The sequence below is a fragment of the Anolis sagrei genome, chromosome X, assembly GCF_037176765.1.
Source record: "Anolis sagrei isolate rAnoSag1 chromosome X, rAnoSag1.mat, whole genome shotgun sequence".
Lineage (NCBI taxonomy): Eukaryota > Metazoa > Chordata > Lepidosauria > Squamata > Dactyloidae > Anolis > Anolis sagrei.
In genome coordinates this window covers 67,928,294-67,953,432 of record NC_090034.1, presented here as the reverse complement: position 1 = coordinate 67,953,432, position 25,139 = coordinate 67,928,294, and the positions used below count along the sequence as shown (strand labels likewise).

The following is a 25,139-nucleotide window of genomic DNA, read 5'->3' as shown; positions in this document are numbered from 1 at the left end:
TTTGAGCTCCCACCAACCCAGTCCATTGACTGTGATGACTGGGGTGATGAGCATTGCAGTCCGAAACTTTAGGTAGACACCATTATGGGGAAGGTTATGTTATTAAATTATTTAATCACACTAGAGAATGAATCCACTTTAAATCCGGTTTCTGCCTCCTGCAGAATTCTGGGGTTTGTAGTTTAGTGAGACTTTTAAAAGCTCGTCCCTAAACTACAAACCCCGTGAATTCTGCAGGATGCATAAACCGAATTTAGAGTGGATTTATTCCCTAGTGTGATGAGGTCCTCACATGTGTAAATAAATCTTAAAAACTTAGAGAAAGAAATATTGTGGGCTCTATTTCAGAAGAAGAGACTGATGAAACCACCTCTGAGTATTCCTTGCCTGGGAAAATCCTATGGAATTCACGAGATTGCAAAAAATTGTCATGTGATGTGAAAATCGATACCGCTAAGCCCTTGACTGAGGGCTTTTCACATTAAAACATTATGACCCGACTTAACTGCCCATACTTAAGCATAAATAATTAAGTAGCTGGTTGGGAATAGTGGCAATAATAATCAATTGTCATGCTTACCTCTGTCAACCGGTCCATTTTGAAAGATCATTTGAATGATGCCATGTATAGTTAACAGGGACATTAATCCTCGCTTGTCTTGTGTCTCTCCGTGTGTGCGTGTGTGACATTACAGAAATGTTCCTCTTGCCTTCAAGTGATTTTCTGCAGTCTTGAGTGAGTTTTAGCACTTGCGAGAATGCATTTTGTACAAATGGTAGAATCAAACAATGACAGCTGTTGCCTTATTGCTTGGGCTTTTAAAAAAAAATAGAAGTTTGGGTGGGTTGTTTGCATCATTTTGTATATCAATTAGCCATCCCTTCTGCTTTTGCTGTGTGCTTTTGCTTCACAAAGGAAAGGGAAGCCAACTGCGACTGTACCTCGTGAAGGCGGATCTGGCCAGGGTGGTCCATGCCTTAGCCACCTCCAGATTGGACTACTGTAATGCGCTCTACATGGGGCTGCCCTTGAAAATGGCCCAGAAATTCCAACTGGTCCAACGGGTGGCGGCCAGATTGTTAACTGGTGCTCCTTAGAGAGGTCAACCCTCCTATTTAAGGAGCTCCATTGGCTGCCGTTCATTTTCCGGACCCAATTCAAGGTGCAGGTGCTTACCTACAAAGCCCTAAACGGTTTGGGGCCCCGCCTACCTGCCTGACCGCATCTCCGTATATGAACCCACACGATCTCTCCGATCATCTGGTGAGGCCCTGCTCACGATCCCACCTGTGTCGCAAGCGCGATTGGTGGGGACGAGGGACAGGGCCTTCTCCGTGGTGGCCCCCTGACTCTGGAACTCTCTCCCCAAGGACATCAGACAAGCCCCAACGTTGGCAGTCTTTAGGAAGAGCTTGAAGATGTGGTTGTTTCAGTATGTCTTCCCAGAATAGGAAACTCCTAGCATCATGTCCCAATTGCACTTTATTAGAGATTAAGATTGTCTGCACACCGCACTTATCTCCAAAAACCTATCCATCTCACCTGTCATGTTCAGCATTTTAATATTTTAATCATTACATTTGGCCCGGCCTTAGTTTTAAATGTGTCATGGTGTTATTGTCTAATGTTTGTTGCTATTGTTTTAATGTTTATTGCTTGTTTTATGAGTTTATTTATTGTTGTATTCGTTATGCTGTGGTTTTATTGATGTGTTGGGCCTTGGCCTCTTGTAAGCCGCACCGAGTCCTTCGGGAGATGTTAGCGGGGTATAAATAAAGGTTTATTATTATTATTTTCCACAGTGACAGTCTGAACAAATTGAGGAAAATATATCCTTAGTGTTAAAATTGTATGTTCAGGCAGCTGAATATTCTGAAAGGTATTGTCTAAACAAAGAAAGTTTTCTAAGTTCTCACCCTGTAAAGTTTGTGCCAACATATTAGGCATGAAAATAAAATGTTTATAAACGGTCTCTCTTAGGTGAGCCCTCATCTGAGTATGATGGCCTTCCAAGTGTAGGGTCTTGGCGGTGGATTCGTAGGTGACTGTAGAGCCCTATTCTTGACCCATATGTTCTTCTACAGTGAGGTTATCAGTTTCCATGTGGAAAGCGGTCCCGGTCAGGGTTGGCTTGACGTGCCTTCCTCTTGGCACGTTTCTCCCTTTTGCCCTCTATTCGTGCCTCTTCAAATTCTACAGCACTGCTGGTCACAGCTGACCTCCAGCTGGAGCGGTCAAGAGCCAGGGCTTCCCAGTTCTCGGTGTCTATGCCAGAGTGGTCAAGGTGGTCAGTGGAAAGACTCACACCCAGCCCAACTTACAAAAGCCCTTTGTCTCACCCTGTAAAGTTTGTGCCAACATATTAGGCATGAAAATAAAATGTTTATAAATGGTCTCTCTTAGGTGAGCCCTCATCTGAGTATGATGGCCTTCCAAGTGTAGGGTCTTGGCGGTGGATTCGTAGGTGACTGTAGAGCCCTATTCTTGACCCACATGTTCTTCTACAGTGAGGTCATCAGTTTCCATGTGGAAAGCGGTCCCGGTCAGGGTTGGCTTGACGTGCATTCCTCTTGGCACGTTTCTCCCTTTTGCCCTCTATTCGTGCCTCTTCAAATTCTACAGCACTGCTGGTCACAGCTGACCTCCAGCTGGAGCGGTCAAGGGCCAGGGCTTCCCAGTTCTCGGTGTCTATGCCAGAGTGGTCAAGGTGGTCAGTGGAAAGACTCACACCCAGCCCAACTTACAAAAGCCCTTTGTCTCACCTTGGTCATTCCACAGATATATAAACCCCTCTTTTCCCATTTCCAGCAGACCTCACCTCTGAGGATGCTTGCCATAGATGCAGGCGAAACGTCAGGAGAAATGCCTCTAGAACATAGCCATATAGCCCGAAAAAACCCACAAGAACTGAGTGATTCCAGCCATGAAAGCCTTCGACAATACATTTTATGCCAGAGTTTTTAAGGTTGGCTTTGAGCCCATCTTTAAATTTCTTTTCCTGTCCACCAACATTCTGTTTTCCATTCTTGAGTTGAGCATATAATAACTGCTTTGGAAGATGGTGATTGGGCATTCGGACAACATGGCCAGTCCAGCGGAGTTGATGACGAAGGAGCATCGCTTCAATGATAGTGGTCTTTGCTTTTTGCACACATTTGTCTGCCTGTCTTCCCAAAAGATTTGCAGGATTTTCTGGAGGCAATGTTGATGGAATCATTCTAGAAGTTGAGTGTGACAGAGCAGGAACACCTCTGACCTTAAACACTACACCAGCTTGGTAAAATCAGCAGGTGGTTTATTGAAAAATATAGTAGGCAAAATAATAAAGTTCCGAAACAAAGGTTAGTCCATGAGCTTCAAGGCAAAACAAGATCTATAGGTATCAAAATCCATGAAACTGGCACAAGAATCCATGAAACAAGACAGAATGAAAAATTCAATACACAAGTCAGGAGCTTGGCAAAAACTTGGTACGTGAAATTAAGAACACTTAATTTTAACATTGACCCAACCAGGCATGTAGCCCGGGGGGGGGGGGGGGGGGGGTTGAGGGGCTTCAGCCCCCCCCCCCCCCCGAAATTCTCATGGTGGTTCGCGAAAAGGCCTTACTGGTGCATTATTTAAACTGTTATGTTTATTCATATCATAATCTGATCACCATACTCAATATATCCCATATGCAAGGGGGTATTGGGGTAATGATAGAAAAGGTTTGCTAGGCTAGACCCTCTTTCACTCAGACTCAGCCCCCCCCCGAAACCCCCCCCCTGAAAAAAATTCAGCCCCCTCCCCCCCCCCAAACGAAATCCTGGCTACGGGCCTGGACCCAACTGAGACAACTCTTTCTCACGAATCAATATAAGGCTTGATTGTTGTAGGTTTTTCAGGCTGGATGGCCATGTTCTAGAAGCATTCTCTCCTGACGTTTTGCCTGCATCTATGGCAAGCCTCAGTTCAGAACTCACAACCTCTGAGGATGCCTGCTTTAGATGCAGGTAAAACATCAGGAGATAATGCTTCTAGAACACAGCCATACAGCCCGAAAAACCTACAACAACCTAGTGATTCCGGCCATGAAAGCCTTTGACAATATAAGGTTTTTCCAGATCCCAAAACCAAAAGAAAAGCATTTCTCTTGACCTTACCACCAAATAAAGGTTTTTTTATCTCTCTTTGCCTGTAAACAAACTAATTTTCTTTGTGCCTGAGCACTCTGTCTGTTTACAAAATTCTTGCCATCTATCTACACACCCATTAACTTGACTCTCATTAACTTCTGCATCTGACAAATCATCTTCAAACAGCTGCTCTGGTAAAGACTGTGAAGGGCCTCTCCCAGGAATGTAACCTTGTGAAGCTTCCTAAGACAGCTTGGGCCTCTCGTCTGAGCTTAACTCAGGCCCAGGCAGACCCTCACCCCCATTGCCAACAGACCCAGACCCACCATCAGGAACATCATCCCCATTCCCATCATGAACATCAGACACAATCACAGGCTGAACAGGCTGACATACAACACAATAATTATTTCAAGTAGAAAATTAGCAATAATAACTTCCTCACTAGAAGGAAGGTAATTGTGTTCATTATATTTCCTTTTTTCACCTTTAAAATTAATGAAAAGGAGCTTGAAGGTTCATCTGTACTGTAGAATGAATACGGTTCTATGCCACTTCAACTGCCATGGCTGAGTATTACTGAATCCTTGGAGTTGTAGTTTTACATTACTTATTTGTTTGTTTGTTTGTTTGTTTATTTAGAGCTTTTATAACCCGGTCTTCTCGACCTCCAAAGAGGGACTCAGGCCGGCTAACAGCAGAAAATTCATACACACATAGAATAAACATAATAGCATCATAATACATTAATACAAAAATACATTAAAATACAGATCATACAATTACAAAAGCCAGGTCGTCAGAGTAAAATCACAAATTCATCACCATCCGCCAGTGTGGTCAGCCGTTATTGACTCAATCATCATTCTGCAAATGCTATATTCCAAAGCCAAGATTTTACCAGCTTTCTGAAAGTCAGGAGGGAAGGGGCAGATCTAATCTCCAACGGGAGAGAGTTTCAGAGCCGAGGGGCCACCACAGAGAAGGCCCTGCCTCTCGTCCCCACCAGACGCGATTGCGAAGGAGGTGGGACCGAGAGCAGGGCCCCTCCAGAAGATTTTAACAACCTTGATGGTTCATAGGGGAGAATCTATTGGGACAGGTAAACTGGACCGGAGTCGTTTAGGGATTTATAGGTCAGCACCAGCACTTTGAATTGTGCTCGGAAGCTAATTGGCAGCCAGTGGAGCTGACGCAGCAGAGGAGTACTATGCTCCCTGTACCCCACTCCTGTTAGTAATCTGGCTGCTGCTCGTTGGACTAGTTGAAGCTTCCGGGCAGTCTTCAGAGGCAACCCCATGTAGAGAGCATTGCAGTAGTCTATACGGGATGTAACCAGAGTGTGGACCACCGTGGCCAAGTCAGACTTCCCAAGGTACATGGTCTTTAGCCTTCCTTGCCAAAGAGTGCCAGTGCCTCACTAAACTGCAACTCTCAGAATTCCATAATATTGAGCCGTGGCAGTTAAAGTGGTGCTAAACTGCATCCATTCTACAGTGTAGATGCAACTTACGAATGAGAGACCTCTAAGAATCCAGAGGCTTGTTTGCACTATAGAATTATGGTGCTATGATACCACTTTAAGATACGTGTGTGCATTTGTGTAATCAGTAGTGGTTGTTGTGTGGAAGGAACACGTAAATATCTATATCTTTCATAATCTCAGGAAAAAGAATAAAAATTCATGTGGATTTTTTTCCTCCTTGCTTATGAGATGGAAAGATACTTTCTGTTGGTCTCCATAGACTTCACACATTTGCAAGTATGTTGGGTTTTTGTTTTGTTTTGTTTTTTGCTGTAAATCGCACAACCAAACCCTGATAACTGCTGCCTTGTTTCATGGAATTCTCAAAATCAGAAGGAAAAAATGGCTTGTTTGATCAGCAACCTGCCATTCCTTCAATGCTTGCTGTGTATATGAGAGGGCTTTATTTCACAAAGGGAAAAGGCACACGTTATGTGCAGGCGCATTAGTGCAAATTACAGAAACCATTATGGGGAAACAAAGTATCTGCTGTCTCATTCTCCTGCTGGAGATGAGAAATTTGATGGGGTTTAATGAATCTTTGGCTTGTTGCTTGGAAATGTCAGGACAGTCTACCTTGTCAAGAATGAGTAATTCTGTGAGATTTCTGCACCCATTGCTCTTTCTCATTATAGAAAGAAATGATGTGTTGGGGTGCTTTGGGGTTCTGTTCTAGGCCTGTTGAGCATTTTTATATATGGCTTGTGTGAAGGAACGAGAGAATGTGTCGTAGTGTCATTGATATATTGATGAATAGCGGTATATCTAAAAAGGATCCTGGTCCTTAGCAGAAGAAAAGTTAAACATAAGCCAAAAGTAGAATATGGTGGTTTTTAAAAAGTCAGTGCAATTGTACAATTACATCAACAGAAGTTTAGCACCTAGATAAAAAGAAGTAAAAGCACTACTCTATTTTGTTTTGGTTCGACTACTATACAGCTGGAGCGCTCAAGGGCCAGGGCTTCCCAGTTCTCAGTGTCTATGCCAGAGTTTTTATGGTTGGCTTTGAGCCCATCTTTAAATCTCTTTTCCTGTCCAGCAACATTTTGTTTTCCATTCTTCACTTCAGAGTAGAGCAACTGCTTTGGGAGACGGTGGTCGGGCATCCGGACAATGTGGCTGGTCCAGCGGAGTTGATGGCGTAGGACCATCGCTTCAATGCTGGTTTTTTTTTTTTTTTTTGGTCGTGTCAGGAGCAACCTGAGAAACTGCAAGTCGCTTCTGGTGTGATAAAATTGGCCGTCTGCAAGGACGTTGCCCAGGGGACGCCCGGATGATTTGATGTTTTATCCTTGTGGGAGGCTTCTCTCATGTCCCCGCATGAGGAGCTGGAGCTGATAGAGGGAGCTCATCCGCCTCTCCCCGGATTCGAACCTGCGACCTGTCGGTCTTCAGTCCTGCTGGCACAGGGGTTTAACCCACTGCGCCACCGGGGGCTCCATGCTGGTGATCTTTGCTTCTTCCAGCACGCTGCCATTTGTCCGCTTGTCTTCCCAAGAGATTTGCAGGATTTTCCAGAGGCAGCGCTGATGGAATCACTCCAGGAGTTGCATGTGACATCTGTAGACAGCCCACGTTTCGCAGGCATATAGCAGGGTTGGGAGGACAATAGCTTTATAAACAAGCAATTTGGTCTCCCTGTGGATGTCCCGGTCCTCAAACACACTCTGCTTCATTCAGAAAATGCTGCACTCTTAGAGCTCAGGCGATGTTGTATTTTGGTGTCGATGTTGAATTTTCTAATGTTACACCATTAAGCTGTATATCTGGCATTGCAGAGGGATTGGCTGGTGAACCTCACCAATGATAGAATTGAGCCAAAATTCCAACACAGAACCCCCATGACCAACAGGATGCTTGCCATAGATGCTTCCTCTTCATCTTGGAAAGAAGTGACAAGTGGAGTGCCACAGGGTTCAGTCCTGGGCCCGGTCCTGTTCAACATCTTTATTAATGACTTAGATGAAGGGCTAGAAGGCATGATCATCAAGTTTGCAGACGACACCAAATTGGGAGGGATAGCCAATAGTCCAGAGGACAGGAGCAGAATTCAAAACGATCTTGACAGATTAGAGAGATGGGCCAAAACTAACAAAATGAAGTTCAACAGTGACAAATGCAAGATACTCCACTTTGGCAGAAAAAATGAAATGCAAAGATACAGAATGGGTGACGCCTGGCTCGAGAGCAGTACGTGTGAAAAAGATCTTGGAGTCCTCGTGGACAACAAGTTAAACATGAGCCAACAATGTGACGTGGCGGCAAAAAAAGCCAATTGGATTTTGGCCTGCATCAATAGGAGCATAGTGTCTAGATCTAAGGAAGTAATGCTACCCCTCTATTCTGCTTTGGTTAGACCACACCTGGAATATTGTGTCCAATTCTGGGCGCCACAATTCAAAAGAGATATTGACAAGCTGGAATGTGTCCAGAGGAGGGCGACTAAAATGATCAAGGGTCTGGAGAACAAGCCCTATGAGGAGCGGCTTAGGGAACTGGGCATGTTTAGCCTGAAGAAGAGAAGGCTGAGAGGAGATATGATAGCCATGTATAAATATGTGAGAGGAAGCCACAGGGAGGAGGGAGCAAGCTTGTTTTCTGCTTCCCTGAGACTAGGACGCGGAACAATGGCTTCAAACTACAAGAGAGGAGATTCCATCTGAACATGAGGAAGAACTTCCTGACTGTGAGAGCCGTTCAGCAGTGGAACTCTCTGCCCCGGAGTGTGGTGGAGGCTCCTTCTTTGGAAGCTTTTAAGCAGAGGCTGGATGGCCATTTGTCAGGGGTGATTTGAATGCAATATTCCTGCTTCTTGGCAGGGAGTTGGACTGGATGGCCCATGAGGTCTCTTCCAACTCTTTGATTCTATGATTCTATGATTCTATGATTCTATGATTCTATGATTCTATGATGCAGGCGAAACGTCAGGAGCGAATGCTTCTAGATCATGGCCATATGGCCCGAAAAAACCTACAACAACCCAGTGATTCCAACCATGAAAGCCTTCGACAATACAGAAAATACTGTGTTTGGCAACCTCTCTGACACTCCCCTCATGACACCCCCCCCCCCAGGTGTCCCGACCCCCAGATTGAGAAACACTGATCTATGTGTATGTGTGTAGTTGTTCATATATTTAGATGAACCTGTGTATACATTTAGAGTTCCCAGATCTCAGGGCTTCAAGCTTATGTCATCACTTTGATCATTTCTGGCCAAGAAAAAGCAATCTCAGCAAAAGTACTGCCTTGAAAGGATGCATACTAGGGCTGGGTAACAACGGAAAAAATTGTTTCTAAACTCGTTTCGTTTTTAGGGGGTCCATTGCGTTTCGTTTTTTAAAAGAATTCCGAATTTTTCTTTTAAAAAATTTCGTTATTTACGAAATTTCCGAAATTTTGAATTGATTCGTTAATGGCGGACGCGATTGCGCAATACGCTAAAAAACCTCCAAATGGGACAGGGGGAACTTCTGAAGCTTCCCTCTCCCTCTGTTGTTGACTGTTTGTGTGATAATTATAATTTTTTTATCACTGATAAAACAAACAACAACTATAAAACTTGCACCAGACATACGGAAATAATAACGAAACGATTTCGAAACGATTTCGAACCAATTACGAAACAATTACGAAACAATTACAAAATAAATTGAAAAATTCGTTTCGATTTTTAGTTGCTCCTGCATGGCTCAATATCGGATCGTAAGCTAATTTAAATACGAATCAATAACGAATTACGAAATTAACGAACGAAACCGCTCAGCCCTAATGCATACATATAGAATCATAGAATCATAGAATCAAAGAGTTGGAAGAGACCTCATGGGCCATCCAGTCCAACCCCCTGCCAAGAAGCAGGAACATTGCATTCAAATCACCCCTGACAGATGGCCATCCAGCCTCTGCTTAAAATCTTCCAACGAAGGAGCCTCCACCACACTCCGGGGCAGAGAGTTCCACTGCTGAATGGCTCTCACAGTCAGGAAGTTCTTCCTAATGTTCAGATGGAATCTCCTCTCTTGTAGTTTGAAGCCATTGTTCCGCGTCCTAGTCTCCAAGGAATGTGTTTTTCTCATTTGTTTTACTCTGTACAGATTTGGTTAAAGCTTAATATAACATAATGAACGAGATCCTAGTGAACTTCCCTTGCAATGCCATCCTTATAACATCATCAGAGCATGTCATTATCATATCATACGGGGCGATCCCAAAGTCACTGTTTTTGGTGCTGAAATTTCAGTGCTCCTGACCAAGCAGCCCTAATACACACAGAGAAAGACTGCATTCTTCTTTTTCTTCTCTTTTTCTAATCTCACCAGAGGGATAAGAAAGGCCTTTCTGAACTCCTCAGTGCTGTGTGTTTGGCCGCTGTCAGAAAGTGGAATGCTGTGAAAAATACGGATCCTACTTTTTTTTTAAATGCCACAGCATCTAGCATTCTATTTATATATCGGTCACCTTGTGAGGGCATTGTGGTTTCCCTTTGCTGATTTGGCTTAATGGCAGGGCTCAGTCTAGCATTGTCCCTCTGGAGCCATCCTCATAAATACGTTAATTTACATAATCCCTCTACAGCCAGCTTCTCCTTTTGGGATAAATATGGCAGCGAAAGGGGTATGAAGTCAGAGGCATGAATTCCAGCAATCAGACACTGAACTGAAGCTGTCTTTCAGAATACAAAACTGCAGTGGATTTTAGCTGTCTGGAAAGGGGGCAGTGGGGAGGGATCATCCATTTATTTTTGTGCCAGAGCAAGTCAGTGAAATTTCAGATGGTTCCAATTACAAGTTATTTATTTATCCCATCAGAAGCAAATTGAGGGTACAGTTGTAATGTATTTAAAAACACAAACAAAGTTAAAAACTTGGCATTATACTAAATGTCCTTTGACCAGTAGCTGGCCACTTGGAGTACCTCTGGTGTTGCAATAAGAAGGTCCTCCATTGTGCATGTGGCAGGGCTCAGGTTGCATTGTAGTTGGTGGTCTATGGTTTGCTCTTCTCCACACTCGCATGTTGTTGTCCCACTTTGTAGCCCCATTTTTTCAGGTTGGCTCTGCATCTCATGGTGCCAGAGTGCAGTATGTTCAGCACCTTCCAAGTCACCCTGACTTCTTTGTGCCCAAGAGGGAATCTTTCATTCGGTATCAACCATGGATTGAGGTTCTGGGTTTTAGCCTGCCAGTTTTGGACTCTCGCTTGCTGAGTTGTTCCTGCGAGTGTCTGTGTAGATCTTAGAAAACTATTTCTTGATTTAAGGCATTAGCATGCTGGCTGATATCCGAACAGGGGATGGGCCAGAGATGTCACAGCCTTGGTCCTTCCCTTATGGGCTACTACTTCCCGGCAGGTGGGGCAATACTTACTAAACTGTATAATTTCTCCAGTAGTGTGGAGCATATACATCCTGTGATAATGCAGTATTTATATTCTGCCCTTGTCACCCCGCAGGAGACTCAGGATGGATTACAATGCACATATACATGGCAAACATTCATTGCTATTTAGACATATCAGATATATAAACAGACACAGAGGCAATTTAACATTTCAGCTTGTCTGGCTTCATGAGGGTATGCTTGGTTCCGGCCACAGGGGGAGCTGCCACTTCACCATCCACTTGTGACACCGGGTCCTTTGATGGAGTACTTTCCCCATTCTTCTGCACGCTGTTGGAAGGTTTCATGGTGTCAATTAGCCTCCCCGCATAAAGCGGTACCTAAATTTCCTACTTGACAGATGAAACTGTCTGTTAGGCTGCATAGGTCCACAGCAAGCTACACTATTAATGGTCGGGATCTTACTCCAACCTGGGCTGACTTCGAACTTATATATATATATATATATATATATATATATATATATTCCGCCCTTCTCACCCCGCAGGGGACTCAGGGCAGATTACAGTGTACACATATATGGCAAACATTCAATGCCAATTTTTGACATGCAAACATATATAGACATACACAGAGGCTATTTAACTTTTTCTGGCCGCCAGGGGAGCTGTTGCTTTCATCGTCCATCTGCGATGCTGATGAAGCACTTCCGCATTCCCCACATGCTTCCCCGCTGGAATGCTTTGCTGGAGTCTTCTTTATGGCCTCATAAATCAGTTAATTTAGCCTCCCCACACTTTTTTTAAGGCGGTACCTAATTTTCCTACTTGACAGATGCAACTGTCTTTCGGGTTGGAAAGCTCGACAACAGGCTACACACAATTGGTTGGAAACCCACTCCAACCTGGGCTGGCTTCGAACTCATGACCTTTTGGTCAGAGTGATCTTAATGCAGCTGACACTCAGCCAGCTGCGCCACAATCCTGGTGCTCATTACCTCTTGGTCAGTGGCGATTTAATGCTACTGGCTACTAACTAGCTGCACCACAGCCAGGTTATATGTAAGACTATATCTAGAATCAAGAATCTACCCATCTCAGCAGGTGTCTTGGTTGGTGGAATCCTGGAGCTTTAGTCCAAACCCCTAGTTGTCCTCACTTTAATGAAGGGATAATAATACTTTATTTATAACCTGCCTTATCTTCCCAAGGGGACAACTTTATCATTCTCCTTGTCCTCCTCTTTACAAGTATCTTCTGGGAATGATGAGCAAGGATCAGCTGGGAATCACTTGTGGGTGGGTCAGGAGTGAGAAGCGCATACAAATGGCAGGGCTACCCATTCCCAAAAATGGGAAAACCATCATGTCTCTCTCTTGTCTGTATTCCTTTCCCCATCCCTCCCTCATTTTCATTTCCATTTAATAGTTTGCCAATGAAGCATCTCGTTTTTCTGGCCAGAGGTCTGAAATGATCACTTGCAAAGAGCTTTTGAAATGCGTCCAAGGACTGCTCATGGCCCTGGGGCCTGAGGTTGCCCACCCTTGCTCTAATAAATGTCCATGTTTACATTAGTTAGTTGGAGGGGGCTGTTAGCCAGCAGTTGTTTGGTATATGAACAGTATTTGGAGAGTATCAGAAAACAGCGGCAATGAGAATAAAATTGAAGCTCTAAACCAGTGGTTCCCAACTTTTGGTCCTCCGGGTGTTTTGGGCTTCAGCTCCCACCATTTCTAACAGCTGTTAAGATAGCTGGGATTTCTGGGAGTTGAAGTCCAAATACCTGGAGGACCAAAGGTAGGGAATCACTGCTCTAAACCCTTCTGTCAGTCTCAATTAGTTTAGCTGAACCTAGCAAGGTAACTCAGGATTTGCCTAAGTAGCTGGGACTGATAGTTCCTATTTGATCTTGGAAGCTTGGAAGGGAGTGCCAAATGGTTGGTTATTTTCAGAAGAAAACAATGGTAAATCACCTCTGAATCAATACATTTTGACAATAAATGAGTTGATTCATCAGCCAAGACATGTGATGACTCCGGCAGAGGATCACCAGTGTTCACATCTTATTTATTTATTTATTTAGCAGTTTTGTATACCGGTCCCATCACCTCCGTTCGAGGGACTCCGGCCAGTTTCCAACATCAATATTACAGACAGTCATTAAAACATCATATTCTAAATCACACTAAAACATTAAAATAGCAAAATACAATCATATAATTACAGTGGTCAGTCGTCATCAAAAATCATTATTCGTCGTCATCCATCCGTGTCACAGGATCATGGCTCATTCGTCGAATGCCAATCCCCAAAGCCAAGTTTTCACCTGTTTCCTGAACGTTAAGATAGAATGGGCAGTTCTGATCTCCAGTGGAAAGGAGTTCCAGAGTCGAGGGGCTACCACCGAGAAGGCCCTGTCTCTTGTCCCCACCAGCCGCGCCTGTGAGGCCGGTGGGATCGAGAGTAGGGCCCCTCCAGGCGATCTTAGCAATCTTGATGGTTCGTAGGGGAGGATACGTTCAGACATCTGGGCATATTACGTATCCGTGCCAAGTTTGGTTCAATCCCATCGTTGGTGGAGTTCGAAATGCTCTTTGATTTTAGGTTAACTATAAATCCCAGCAACTACAACTCCCAAATGACAAAATCAACCCTCCCCCCAACCCCACCAGTATTCAAATTTGGGCATATCAGGTATTTGTGCCGAATTTGGTCCACTGAATAAAAATACATCCTGCATATCAGATATTCAAATTATGATTCCTAGCAGTAACAAAATTACAGTTATGAAGTAGCAATGGAAGTAATGTTATGGTTGGGGGTCACCACAACATGAGGAGTAATAATAATAATAATAATAATAATAATAATAATAATAATAATAATAATAATTTTTATTTATACCCCGCCACCATCTCCCCAATGGGGACTCGAAGCGGCTTACATGGGGCCAAGCCCGGACAACATACTACAGCAAAATAAAACCAGAGTGTAAACAACAAACAACATAATCAAAATTACATTTAAAAAACACAGTCATAAAACAACGTTCCAATACGCACAATCACAATAACAATGGGCGGGCCACATGTACAGGATAAAACGATTAAAAGACTCTAATGAGATAAGAATAGGAGCAAGTTATTTGCAGGGAACTTGTTAAAACACACAGAATTGTGAAGCTAAACTTCCCATTTGGATGGCATGTATTCCAGTGGGAAGAACGTTGAGGGGTGCAATGGTGTCATATTGTGCACCTACTCGCCAAAGGAACGTATTAAGGGGTCATAGCATTAGGAAGGTTGTATGTAAATCTATCAGTTTTATGGACCTCTAAAACTTGCATTGGGTTTGGGTAAAAAAAATGTATTAAACCTGTCTGCAATCCAGACAAAGAGGGTTTGAAACAGCTCAACGTTATCATATTTGGGCGATCCATCATAAGTGGAAGGGAAAAGATATTTATTTCAAGCCGTCTCTCACTCAGATGCTGAGCAAATCCATATTGGCTTAGCTTCATATCCAGTCATAAACCTTTAAACCACATGCTGGACCTTGTCCTGCTTGGTAATGTAACTGGCACTAAATGAGGCAATAACAGGGTTTCACTATGAAGTTTAAGGTCTAAATTCCAACAACAGAAAGTCAATTGAACTTGTGGGATTTACCTATGTTGAAAAGAATGACTCCAGGTTATTTATATCATGTCATGACGAAAACATTGGCATAACTGAAGATTTGCCATACCTTCGCTCTGACATTAATCAGATCGGATTCGTGGAAGTCATTTCGGAAGTCATTTCGGAACCATTGACAATCATCTTTGAGAGTTCTTGGAGAACGGGAGAAGTTCCAGCAGACTGGAGGAGGGCCAATGTGGTCCCAATCTTCAAGAAGGGAAAAAAGGATGACCCAAACAATTACCGTCCGGGCAGCCTCACGTCGATACCAGGCAAGATTCTGGAAAAGATTGTTAAGGAAGTGGTCTGCAAACACTTAGAAACAAATGTGGTCATCGCTAATAGTCAACATGGATTTATCAAAAACAAGTCATGCCAGACTAATCTGATCTCTTATTTCGATAGAGTTACAAGCTGGATAGATGCGGGGAATGCCGTGGATGTAGCGTACCTGGATTTCAGTAAGGCCTTCGACAAGGTCCCCCATGACCTTCTGGCAAACAAAGTAGTCCAATGTGGGCTAGGCAAAACTACGATGAGGTGGATCTGTAATTGGTTAAATGGACGAACCCAGAGGGTGCTCACCAATGCTTCCTCTCCATCCTGGAAAGAAGTGACAAGTGGAGTGCCGCAGGGTTCCATCCTGGGCCCGGTCCTGTTCAATATCTTTATTAATGACTTCGATGAAGGGCTAGAAGGCAGGATCATCAAGTTTGCAGACGACACCAAATTGGGAGGGATAGCCAATACTCCAGAGGACAGGAGCAGAATTCAAAACGATCTCGCCAGACTAGAGAGATAGGCCAAAATTAACAAAATGAAGTTCAACAGTGACAAATGCAAGATACTCCACTTTGGCAGGAAAAACGAAATGCAAAGATACAGAATGGGGGACAATGCCTGGCTCAAGAGCAGTACGTGTGAAAAAGATCTTGGAGTCCTCATGGACAACAAGTTAAACATGAGCCAACAATGTGATGTGGCGGCAAAAAAAGCCAATGGGATTTTGGCCTGCATCGATAGGAGCATAGTGTCTAGATCTAGGGAAGTAATGCTACCCCTCTATTCTGCTTTGGTTAGACCACACCTGGAATATTGTGTCCAATTCTGGGCACCACAATTCAAGAGAGATATTGAGAAGCTGGAATGTGTCCAGAGGAGGGCGACTAAAATGATCAAGGGTCTGGAGAACAAGCCCTATGAGGAGCGGCTTAAGGAGCTGGGCATGTTTAGCCTGAAGAAGAGAAGGCTGAGAGGAGATATGATAGCCATGTTTAAATATGTGAGAGGAAGCCACAGGGAGGAGGGAGCAAGCTTGTTTTCTGCTTCCCTGGAGACTAGGACACGAAACAATGTCTTCAAACTACAAGAAAGGAGATTCCATCTGAACATGAGGAAGAACTTCCTGACTGTGAGAGCCGTTCAGCAGTGGAACTCTCTGCCCCGGAGTGTGGTGGAGGCTCCTTCTTTGGAAGCTTTTAAACAGAGGCTGGATGGCCATCTGTCAGGGGTGATTTGAATGCAATATTCCTGCTTCTTGGCAGGGGGTTGGACTGGATGGCCCATGAGGTCTCTTCCAACTCTTTGATTCTATGATTCTAAGTGCAGTACTGAAGGAACTAGACAAGATCCTGAAGTGGCAAGATAGGATTGTCCATGCCTTGCATTCCCTGTTTCAATGTATGTGCATATTTGTAGCTATATTATTCAAAAAAGGAAAAACAAATCTGGTGTTCACTGTTTCCTCCCCAGGCTGAGAAACAAAGGATATGAACGCACTTTCATTAATATTCTCTCAGGCCACTAATTCAATAAGTTCATTAAAAAATCAGTTAATGCAGCTTTCTCTTTCATCCCGAGTCAAAGCCCATGAAGTAGATGAGTAAATCTGTCAGTTTCAGTTTTTCCCACGTTCAGTTTTTTAAAATCTCAAGTTCTCTCTATTACATAAAGGAAGAAATATGTTAATTTTATAGGCTCTTATCCAACATGTACTAAAAAGAGAATACTATCTATACACAGTCCCAAGTAAGATTGCTGAATCAAGAGAAACATAGTCGATCTCATCAGACTTGCCACTGGAATCACTACGCATTGTGCTGAATCTGGCGGTGCCCAGTAGGAGGAACCCATCAGCCCCTCATCACCCAGCTTCCCCCCCCCCCCATCTCATCCCATAGGACAGTGGTTCTCAACCTTCCTAATGCTGTGACCCCATAATATAGCTCCTCATGTTTTCTTGACCCCCAACCATAAAAATATTTTCATTGCTACTTCATAACTATAATTTTGCTACTGTTATGAATTGTTATGAATATACAGAATGTATTTTCATTCACTGGAACAAATTTGGCATAAATAACCAATACACCCAGATTTGAATACTGGTGGGGTTTGGGGGGGGGGGGATTCATTTTGTCATTTGAGAGTTGTACTTACAACTAAAGAGCATTCTGATCTCCACCAACAATGGACTTGAACCAAACTTGGCACACAGAACTCCCATGATCAGCAGAAAATACTGAAAGGATTTGGTGAGGATTGACCTTGAGTTTTGGAGTTGTAGTTCACCTACCTCCAGAGAGCACTGTGGACTCAAACAATGGTGGATATGGACGAAACTTGGCACAAATACTCAATATGCCCAAATGTGAACACTGGTGGAGTTTGGGGAAAATAGACCTTGACATTAGGAGTTGTAGTTGCTGGGATTTATGGTTCACCTACAATCAAAGAACATTCTGAACCCCACCAATGATAGAATTGGACTGAGCTTTCCACATAGAACCCCCATGACCAACAGAAAATACTGTGTTTTCCGATTGTCTTTGTCAACTCTTCTGACACCCCCTGGCGACCCCCCAGGCGTCCTGACCCCCAGGTTAGGAAACACTGCCATAGGGGGAAGCGTCAGCTACTTGACTCTCCCCACCCCATTGAATCTTATTGAACACTAGCGGTCCCCTGCCACACGTTGCTGTGGCCCAGTCTGGTAATCTGGAAAAGAAAGTAATGAGAAAGTGTTGGTTTCTCTTATATATAATGTCTTCATGCTTGTGGGTAAACAGTATTTCTTGCTGTTTCTTTGCCAGTGTTGATGTGGAGATTGTCTGGTTTGTCTACTCTGGAACATGCAACTCATTGTCCTTCTTTAGGGGTCCCTTTCAAATCTTTGATACTGCATCTGTCATATATATGTGTGTGTGTGTGTGTGTGTGAATGGCTGGATGGCCCTTTGTCAGGAGGACTTTGATTATGTTTTCTTGCCCTGATGAAGGGGGTTGGGCTGGATGGCCCTAAGGCAGCATTTCTGAACCTGGAAAGTCAAGACCCTGGGGGGGAGGGGGTTCACCAGGGGGGTGTCAGAAGGGTCACCCATGACCACCAGAAAACTCAGTATTTTCTGTTGGCCATGGGGGTTCTGTGTGGGATGTTTGGCCCAATTCCATCGTTGATGGGGTTCAAAATGCTCTTTTATTGTAGGTGAACTATGCATCCTAGTAACTATAACTCCTAAATGTCAAGGTCTATTTCCTCCAAACTCCATCTGTGTTCACATTTGGGCATATTGAGTATTCCTCTCAAGTTGGGTCCAGATCCATCATTGTTTGAGTCCACAGTGTTCTCTGGATGGAGGTGAACTCCAATTCCAAAACTGAAGGTCAATGCCCACCAAACACTTTCAGTATTTTCTGTTGGTCATGGGAGTTCTGTGTACCAAGTTTGGTTCAATTCCATTGTTGGTGGAGTTCAGAATGCTCTTTGATTATAGGTGAACTATAAATCCCAGCAACTACAACTCCCAAATGAAAAAAATCATAATTTTTTTGAGTGATGGTCACTCCTTGTGTTGTGAGACGTTTTGTTGCCAAATTTGGTGTGATTTCGTTCATTGGTTCTTTTGTTTTTAAGGTACTCATTATGCATAGAGCATGTGTGTATGTGTGTGTATGTGTATGTGTATATATATATATATATATATATATATATATATATATAGACTAGAAGCTTCCCATGTTATCTGGAATACCCCTGTGTCCAATTATGGGAAAACAAATGAAGAAGGATATTGACACGATGGAATGCGTCCAGAGAAGGTGACCAAAACGGTCAAAGGTCTGGAAACTATGAAACCCTGTGAGGAGTAGTGTAGGGAGTTGGGTGAGTTTATCATGCAGAGGAAAAGGTTGAATGGGGATTGGGGACATGATAGCCATGTTTAAATACTTGAAAGGAAGCAAGCTTGTTTTCCACTGTTCCAGATACCAGAACATGGAGCAATGGATTGAAACTGCAGGAAAAGAGATTCCACCTAAACATCAAGAAGAATGTCCTGATGGCAAGAACTGTTCAACAGTAGTGAAGTCTCTTTCTCTGGGGCTTTTTAAATAGAGTCAGGATGGCCACCTGTCAGGAGAGCTTTGACTGATAGAATGGGATTGGATTGGATGGGCCTTGGTGTATCTTCCAACTATATCAGTGTTTCTCAACCTGGGGGTCAGGATCCCTGGGGGTGTCATGAGGGGGGTGTTGCCAAAGATTATCAGAAAACACTGTATTCTCTGGGTTGTTGTAGGTTTTCCGGGCTATATGGCCATGTTCTAGAGGCATTTTCTCCTGACGTTTCACCTGCATCTATGGCAAGCATCCTCAGAGGGGTTTTTTTTTTTGGGGGGGGGGGGGTTGTCGTGTCAGGAGCAATCGCTCCTGTTGTGAGAGAATTGGCCATCTGCAAGGACGTTGCCCAGGGGATGCCTGGATGATTTTTTGGATGTTTTATCACCCTTGTGGGAGGCTTCTCTCATGTCCCCGCATGAGGAGCTGGAGCTAATAGAGGGAGCTCATCCGCCTCTCCCCGGATTCGAACCTTCAGTCCTGCCGGCACAGTGCTTTAACCCACTGCGCCACCGAGGGCGTAAGTCTGTTGGAATTCTTATTATTTGAGAACACAGAAATGCTGGACCCCTCTCACAACCACCATGTCAGACTACACAGAGAAGCCATTGAAATTCACAAGCATGTGGACAATTTCAACAGAAAAGAAGAAACCATGAAAATGAACAAAATCTGGCTACCAGTATTAAAAAACTCAAAAATTACAACAGCAAAACAACAGAGAGTAAACAATCAGGCATATCAAATCACTTCTCAAAGAAAGTTTTCCCCAGGCACTTCCAAGCCATTAAATGCTAATCAAGGAGGTCAGTTGAAACATTCACACCTAGCTCCAGCAGACAAAAGTCTTTTGTCCCACCCTGGTCTTTCCACAGATATATAAACTCTTTTTCCTACTTCCAACAGACCTCACTACCTCTGAGGATGCTTGCCATAGATGCAGGCAAAACGTCAGGAGAAAATGCCTCTAGAGCATGGCCATATAGCCCGGAAAACCTACAACAACCCAGTGATTCCGGCCATGAAAGCCTTCGACAATACACTGTATTCTCTGTTGGTCATAGGGGTTCTGTGCGGGAAGTTTGGCCCAATTCTATTGTTGGCGGGGTTCAGAATCCTCTTTAATTGTAAAGCAAAGCAAAGTTTATTGATTAGTCCACTGACCATATCAATATTAAAGACAAAAGCAAAAAGTACCCAAGTAGACATTAATCACTATCCTAAATTTCCTGTAACAGTGTACTAACATTAAATGCATTAAAACTTGATTAAGTGAAAAGATAGTTAAAAATATCGTCATAAAAATGCCAAGGTAAAATTACATACCACAAAAGTTAAAAACGAAGGTTAAAATAGACCAGCTATTACACAATCCTAATCCAGTTCAAATATCTGCGTCACTCCTATAGTTTAACCCAGTCTCCTCCAGATACGCAGTTCTCAGCTGAATTGTTTTATAAAGGAAAAGGGCCGTTTGATGTGTTATCTTAGCATTCTAGCCAGCCATTAAGAATGTAGTTTTGATATAGGGATCCCAGTGAGTCGTCTGTGTAATGAATGGTCCGAGGTATTGATTTCTCTCTTTCTTGTATAAGATACAACTGAACAATACATGTGTAATATCCTCTACCTCTGTCGCCCCACAGATACAAAATCGTTCGTTATATGGAACTTGGTTAAACCTTCCATGTTTAACCATTGTATCCATCTGTTCAAATTGGGTTCTAGTGAATACCCTCCTTAGATCTTTTGGCATTTCTGTCTTTAGGTATTCGGCTGTTTGAAATTTACATTTGAAATGACTTAGCATTTCAGTGAGCCAGCTTTACGGAGGGTGGTAAGGTCTTTCTGAGACTCTATGTCTTGTATTCGTTATGCCACTATTTTTGGGTCTAGTTCTTTTAGGAGATTTGGGTATGGAATTGGAAGTCCACAACTCCTAATGTATTTTGTAAGTTGCACTAGCCAAGAGGACTGATGCTGGTTTTTGGTCTGCTCTAATAGGAATAATTTTGAAAGTCTGTCATCTGCCATGGCATTTAGTTTTATCCAGTATTTATATGCCCTAATTTTGGATAAACCATTAACTGTACATACTCCTGTTTCTGCTCTCACTGCTGCAGCTGGAGTCCTTTTACCCACTCCCAGAATGTTCCGTAGGTGTTGTGTTTGAGCTTGTTCTAATAATGATCCCTGGTTTAGGTCCCAGACTTCCACTCCGTACAGGAGCATGGGGGTAACCTTGGCCTTATATACTTTAAGAACCGGGTCTAAGGATCCTGGTTGGCTATAATTTGTTAATTTTAGCAGTTGATTTTATTGTAGGTAAACTACAAATCCCAGCAACTACAACTCCCAAATGTCAAGGTCTATTTTCCACAAACTCCACCAGTGTTCACATTTGGGCATATTGAATATTCATGCCAAGTTTAGTCCAGATCCATCATTGTTTGAGTCCACAATGCTTTCTGGATGTAGTTGAACTACAACTCCCAAATTAAAGGTCAGTGCCCACCAAATCCTTCCAGTATTTTCTGTTGGTCACGGGAGTTCTCTGTGCCAAGTTTGGTTCAATTCCATCATTGGTGTTCAGAATGCTCATTGATTGTAGGTGAACTATATATCCCAGCAACTACAACTCCCAAATGACAACCCCCCCCCCCCCCAACCCTACCAGTATTCAAATTTGGGCGTATCAGGTATTTGTGTAAAATTTGGTCCAGTGAATGAAAATACATCCTGCATATCAGATATTTACATTACGATTCAAAACAGTAGCAAAATTACAGTTATGAAGTAGCAACGAAAATAACTATATGGTTGTATAACTATACAACATGAGGAACTGTATTAATGGGTCATAGCATTAGGGAAATTGAGAACCACTAAACCACTGAACTATATTTATTTTATTTATCATGTCAGGAGTGAACCAAAACAGTTGTATTGCATTAAAAAACAGACAGACAAACAAACAAACCACAAAATTTGCAGACTTGGTATTCTATTAAATGTCCTTTAACCAGTATCTGGGCACTTGGAGTGCTTCTGGTGTTGCTGCAAGGAGGTCCTCCATTGTGCATGTGGCAGGGCTCAGGTTGCATTGCAGCAGGTGGTCTGTGGTTTGCTCTTCTCCACACTCGCATGCCGTGGATTCCACATTGTAGCCCCATTTTTTCAGGTTGGCTCTGCATCTCGTGGTGCCAGAGCGCGGTCTGTTCAGCGCCTTCCAAGTCGCCCAGTTTTCTGTGTGCCCAGGGGGGAGTCTCTCATTTGGTATCAGCCATTGATTGAGATTCTGGGTTTGCCACTTTTGGACTCTCGCTTGCTGAGTTGTTCCAGCGAGTGTCTCTGCAGATCTTAGAAAACTATTTCTTGATTTAAGTAGTTGGCGTGCTGGCTGATACTCAAACAGAGATGTCACTGCCAGAAGCGACCAGAAGCGACTGAACCAGGCATGTAGCTGGGGGGGGGGGGGGGGGGGGGGTTGAGGGGCTTCAGCCCCCCCCCCCCCCCAAATTCTCAGGGTGGTCCGCAAGAAGGCCTTACTGGTACATTATTTAAACTGTTAGGTTTATTCATATCATGATCTGATCACCATGCTCAATATATCCCATATGCATGGGGGTATTGGGATAACAATACAAAAGGTTTGCTAGGGTAGATCCTCAGCCCCCCCCCCCTTTGAATCAAACTCACAACCCCCCCCCCCCCCCCAAATCAAACTCAGCACCCCCCGAATCAAAATCCTGGCTACGGGCCTGGACTGAACTATATGCTCCCATGCATATGGTAGTCCTGGAGATAAGCATGGTATTGTTTTGGGTTTTTTTAACGTCTCATCTCAATAATTACAGTGCCATTACATTTTTCTCTTTTTCTCTTCTCTCCAGCCCAGAACTGCAGTTACATTTTGCAAGGTCCAAACGGGACGATACAGAGCCCAGGATTCCCGTACGGCTATCCAAATTATGCAAACTGTACATGGACAATCACCACCAACGAGCAGAACCGAGTGCAGCTTGTATTCCAGTCCTTTGCCCTCGAAGAAGATTTCGATGTGCTGTCAGTTTACGACGGATTGCCCCAGCAGGAAAATCTAAGAACAAGGTATGGGAAAGCAGAGAATCATTCTGTAAGGTTCTTTTTATGGCTGCCCCACTTGGAAGAAGAATGTTCATAAACACGTCAAGATGTTTGTTGGTTGGATTCAAGCACTTAGGTGGAGGGTTTTATGTTTCCATAAAAGAAAGGGTTTATTCTTCTAACTGGGGAGTTATCTCAACTGTCTGGATTTCACTGGCCTGATAAGGAGTAGAAGAAAAATATTGTTGGAAAGTGTTTATTGGTGCAGCATTATCAGCACCATTCCTGCTTGAGACATCTGGAGAAGTTAATTAGAAGATGGAGGCAGAGGAGCAGGGCTTAAACTTGAGCTAGACATTTGTCAAAGCCAATTCCCCCTTTGCAGGTCTTTGTTATGGTTTGACAGATCAGTGCTTGGCAAGTTCTGAAAGTTATATCCTCCAGCTCTAGCAGTATGGCAGGGACGGTCCCAATTAACCCTCTGTCATCCTACATTTTCAGCTGCCTTTGCAATGACCCAGCTTCGATCTCCCCCTTCCACCTTTCCTTGTTGTCCTCAGCATACTTGAATTGTTGGAAACTGAACTCAAATTACAAAAATAGATTCTGCTCAATGAATGTGAGCAGAGGGTCTTGACTTGCCTTTTCCAGTAGTCTCATTCAAAAATACACTGCTACAGGTTCTCCAGGTTTGTGTATTTTTCCTCATTAATACCTTTGGCCATATTGATAACACTATAGTGTTTCTTTATTTGGAGGTTTCTCAATTTTTCATTTGTGAAACAAAGAGATGAAATGAGATATTTTGAATCTCTTCACCAAAATTTGAAATCTGTGGCTGAAATCATAGTACAGCTCACAGGGAAAACTAACATCAGGGGACAAGGAGTTACTTTATCTCATGTTATTTCTCCAAGTAGCATTGGGTATATTTATGTATCTGGAGATACACAGTTCTCCAGAAGTTACTGGACTGTACTCCCAGCATGTTTCACCAGTAGTTGGGGCTGATGGGAGCTACAGTCCAACAATGTCAAATTCTAGTCCAGTGGTTCTCAACCTGTGGGTCCCCAGGTGTTTTGGCCTACAACTCCCAGAAATCCCAGCCAGTTTACCAATGATTAGGATTTCTGGGAGTTGAAGGTCAAAACATCTGGGGACCCACAGGTTGAAAACCACTGTTCTGGTCTCTTTTGTTTGTTGTGTTCTATATCTGTGTGGTTCTGGTTGCTTTTTGAGATATTTAGTTGAGTGGAGAAGAGAAAGTAAAGAGTCAACTTGACATGGATCAGTGGATTCCACCTGACTATTAGGAAGCACTTCCCGATGGTAAGAGCCATTCAGTGGTGGAATATGCTCTCTGGGAAAGTGGTGGAGTCCCTGTCTCTGGAAGTTTTCAAACAGAGACAGGATGGATATCTGTTGGGAGTGCTTTGATTGTGCATTGTGATGGCACAAGTGGTGCCATCTATGTGTAGAACTGTTAGTTGCAAGATTTAAACAGTTGTATCATGCTTAATCCTGCTGTTTTACCCTGCTTATGTATAGTTGGATGGATTGGTTACTTATAGCTGTCAATCAGTATTGTTTGGCTCCACCCTTCCTTTTCATTCTGCCATCAGAGTTTCTATTGGATGGACGTGAGTAAGAGACTTGGCTCTAAAAGCCCCTGCTTAAATTACCTCTCAGCCCCAGTTCTGAGGTTTTTTACCATTGAGACTTATGCTTCATGTTCAGACCAACCTGAACGACATTGGAAGTCTCAAGCGCCTTCAAACTGGTTCTTTTGGCACCAGAGGAAGACCCTGAGTCTTCAAACATAGGCCATCTGAACAGGGGTTGTGGTTTGCTCCAGCATTCACAGCCATTGAGGAAAGAGGAAACTTGGAAAGGCTTCTCAGCTTCAAACTCCTTGGACCCAGGACTAACTGAGACTGTAACGTATATTTTCCTTCACCCCTCTGATGTTTCCAGCTCACTTCTTTAAAAAGATAA

General features: G+C 43.4%; 1 protein-coding gene across 5 annotated transcripts in view; it reads left to right on the top strand.

Annotated features, from left to right (window-relative positions):
- Positions 1-25,139, top strand: part of CSMD2 (CUB and Sushi multiple domains 2) — a 984,984-nt gene that overhangs the window by 111,859 nt on the left and 847,986 nt on the right. For all 5 annotated transcript variants that reach the window (XM_067473669.1, XM_067473670.1, XM_060784605.2 and 2 more), the window contains exon 2: positions 22,952-23,168. In XM_067473669.1, the coding sequence (XP_067329770.1) occupies positions 22,952-23,168 (217 nt within the window). The remainder of the gene's footprint in view (positions 1-22,951; positions 23,169-25,139) is intronic.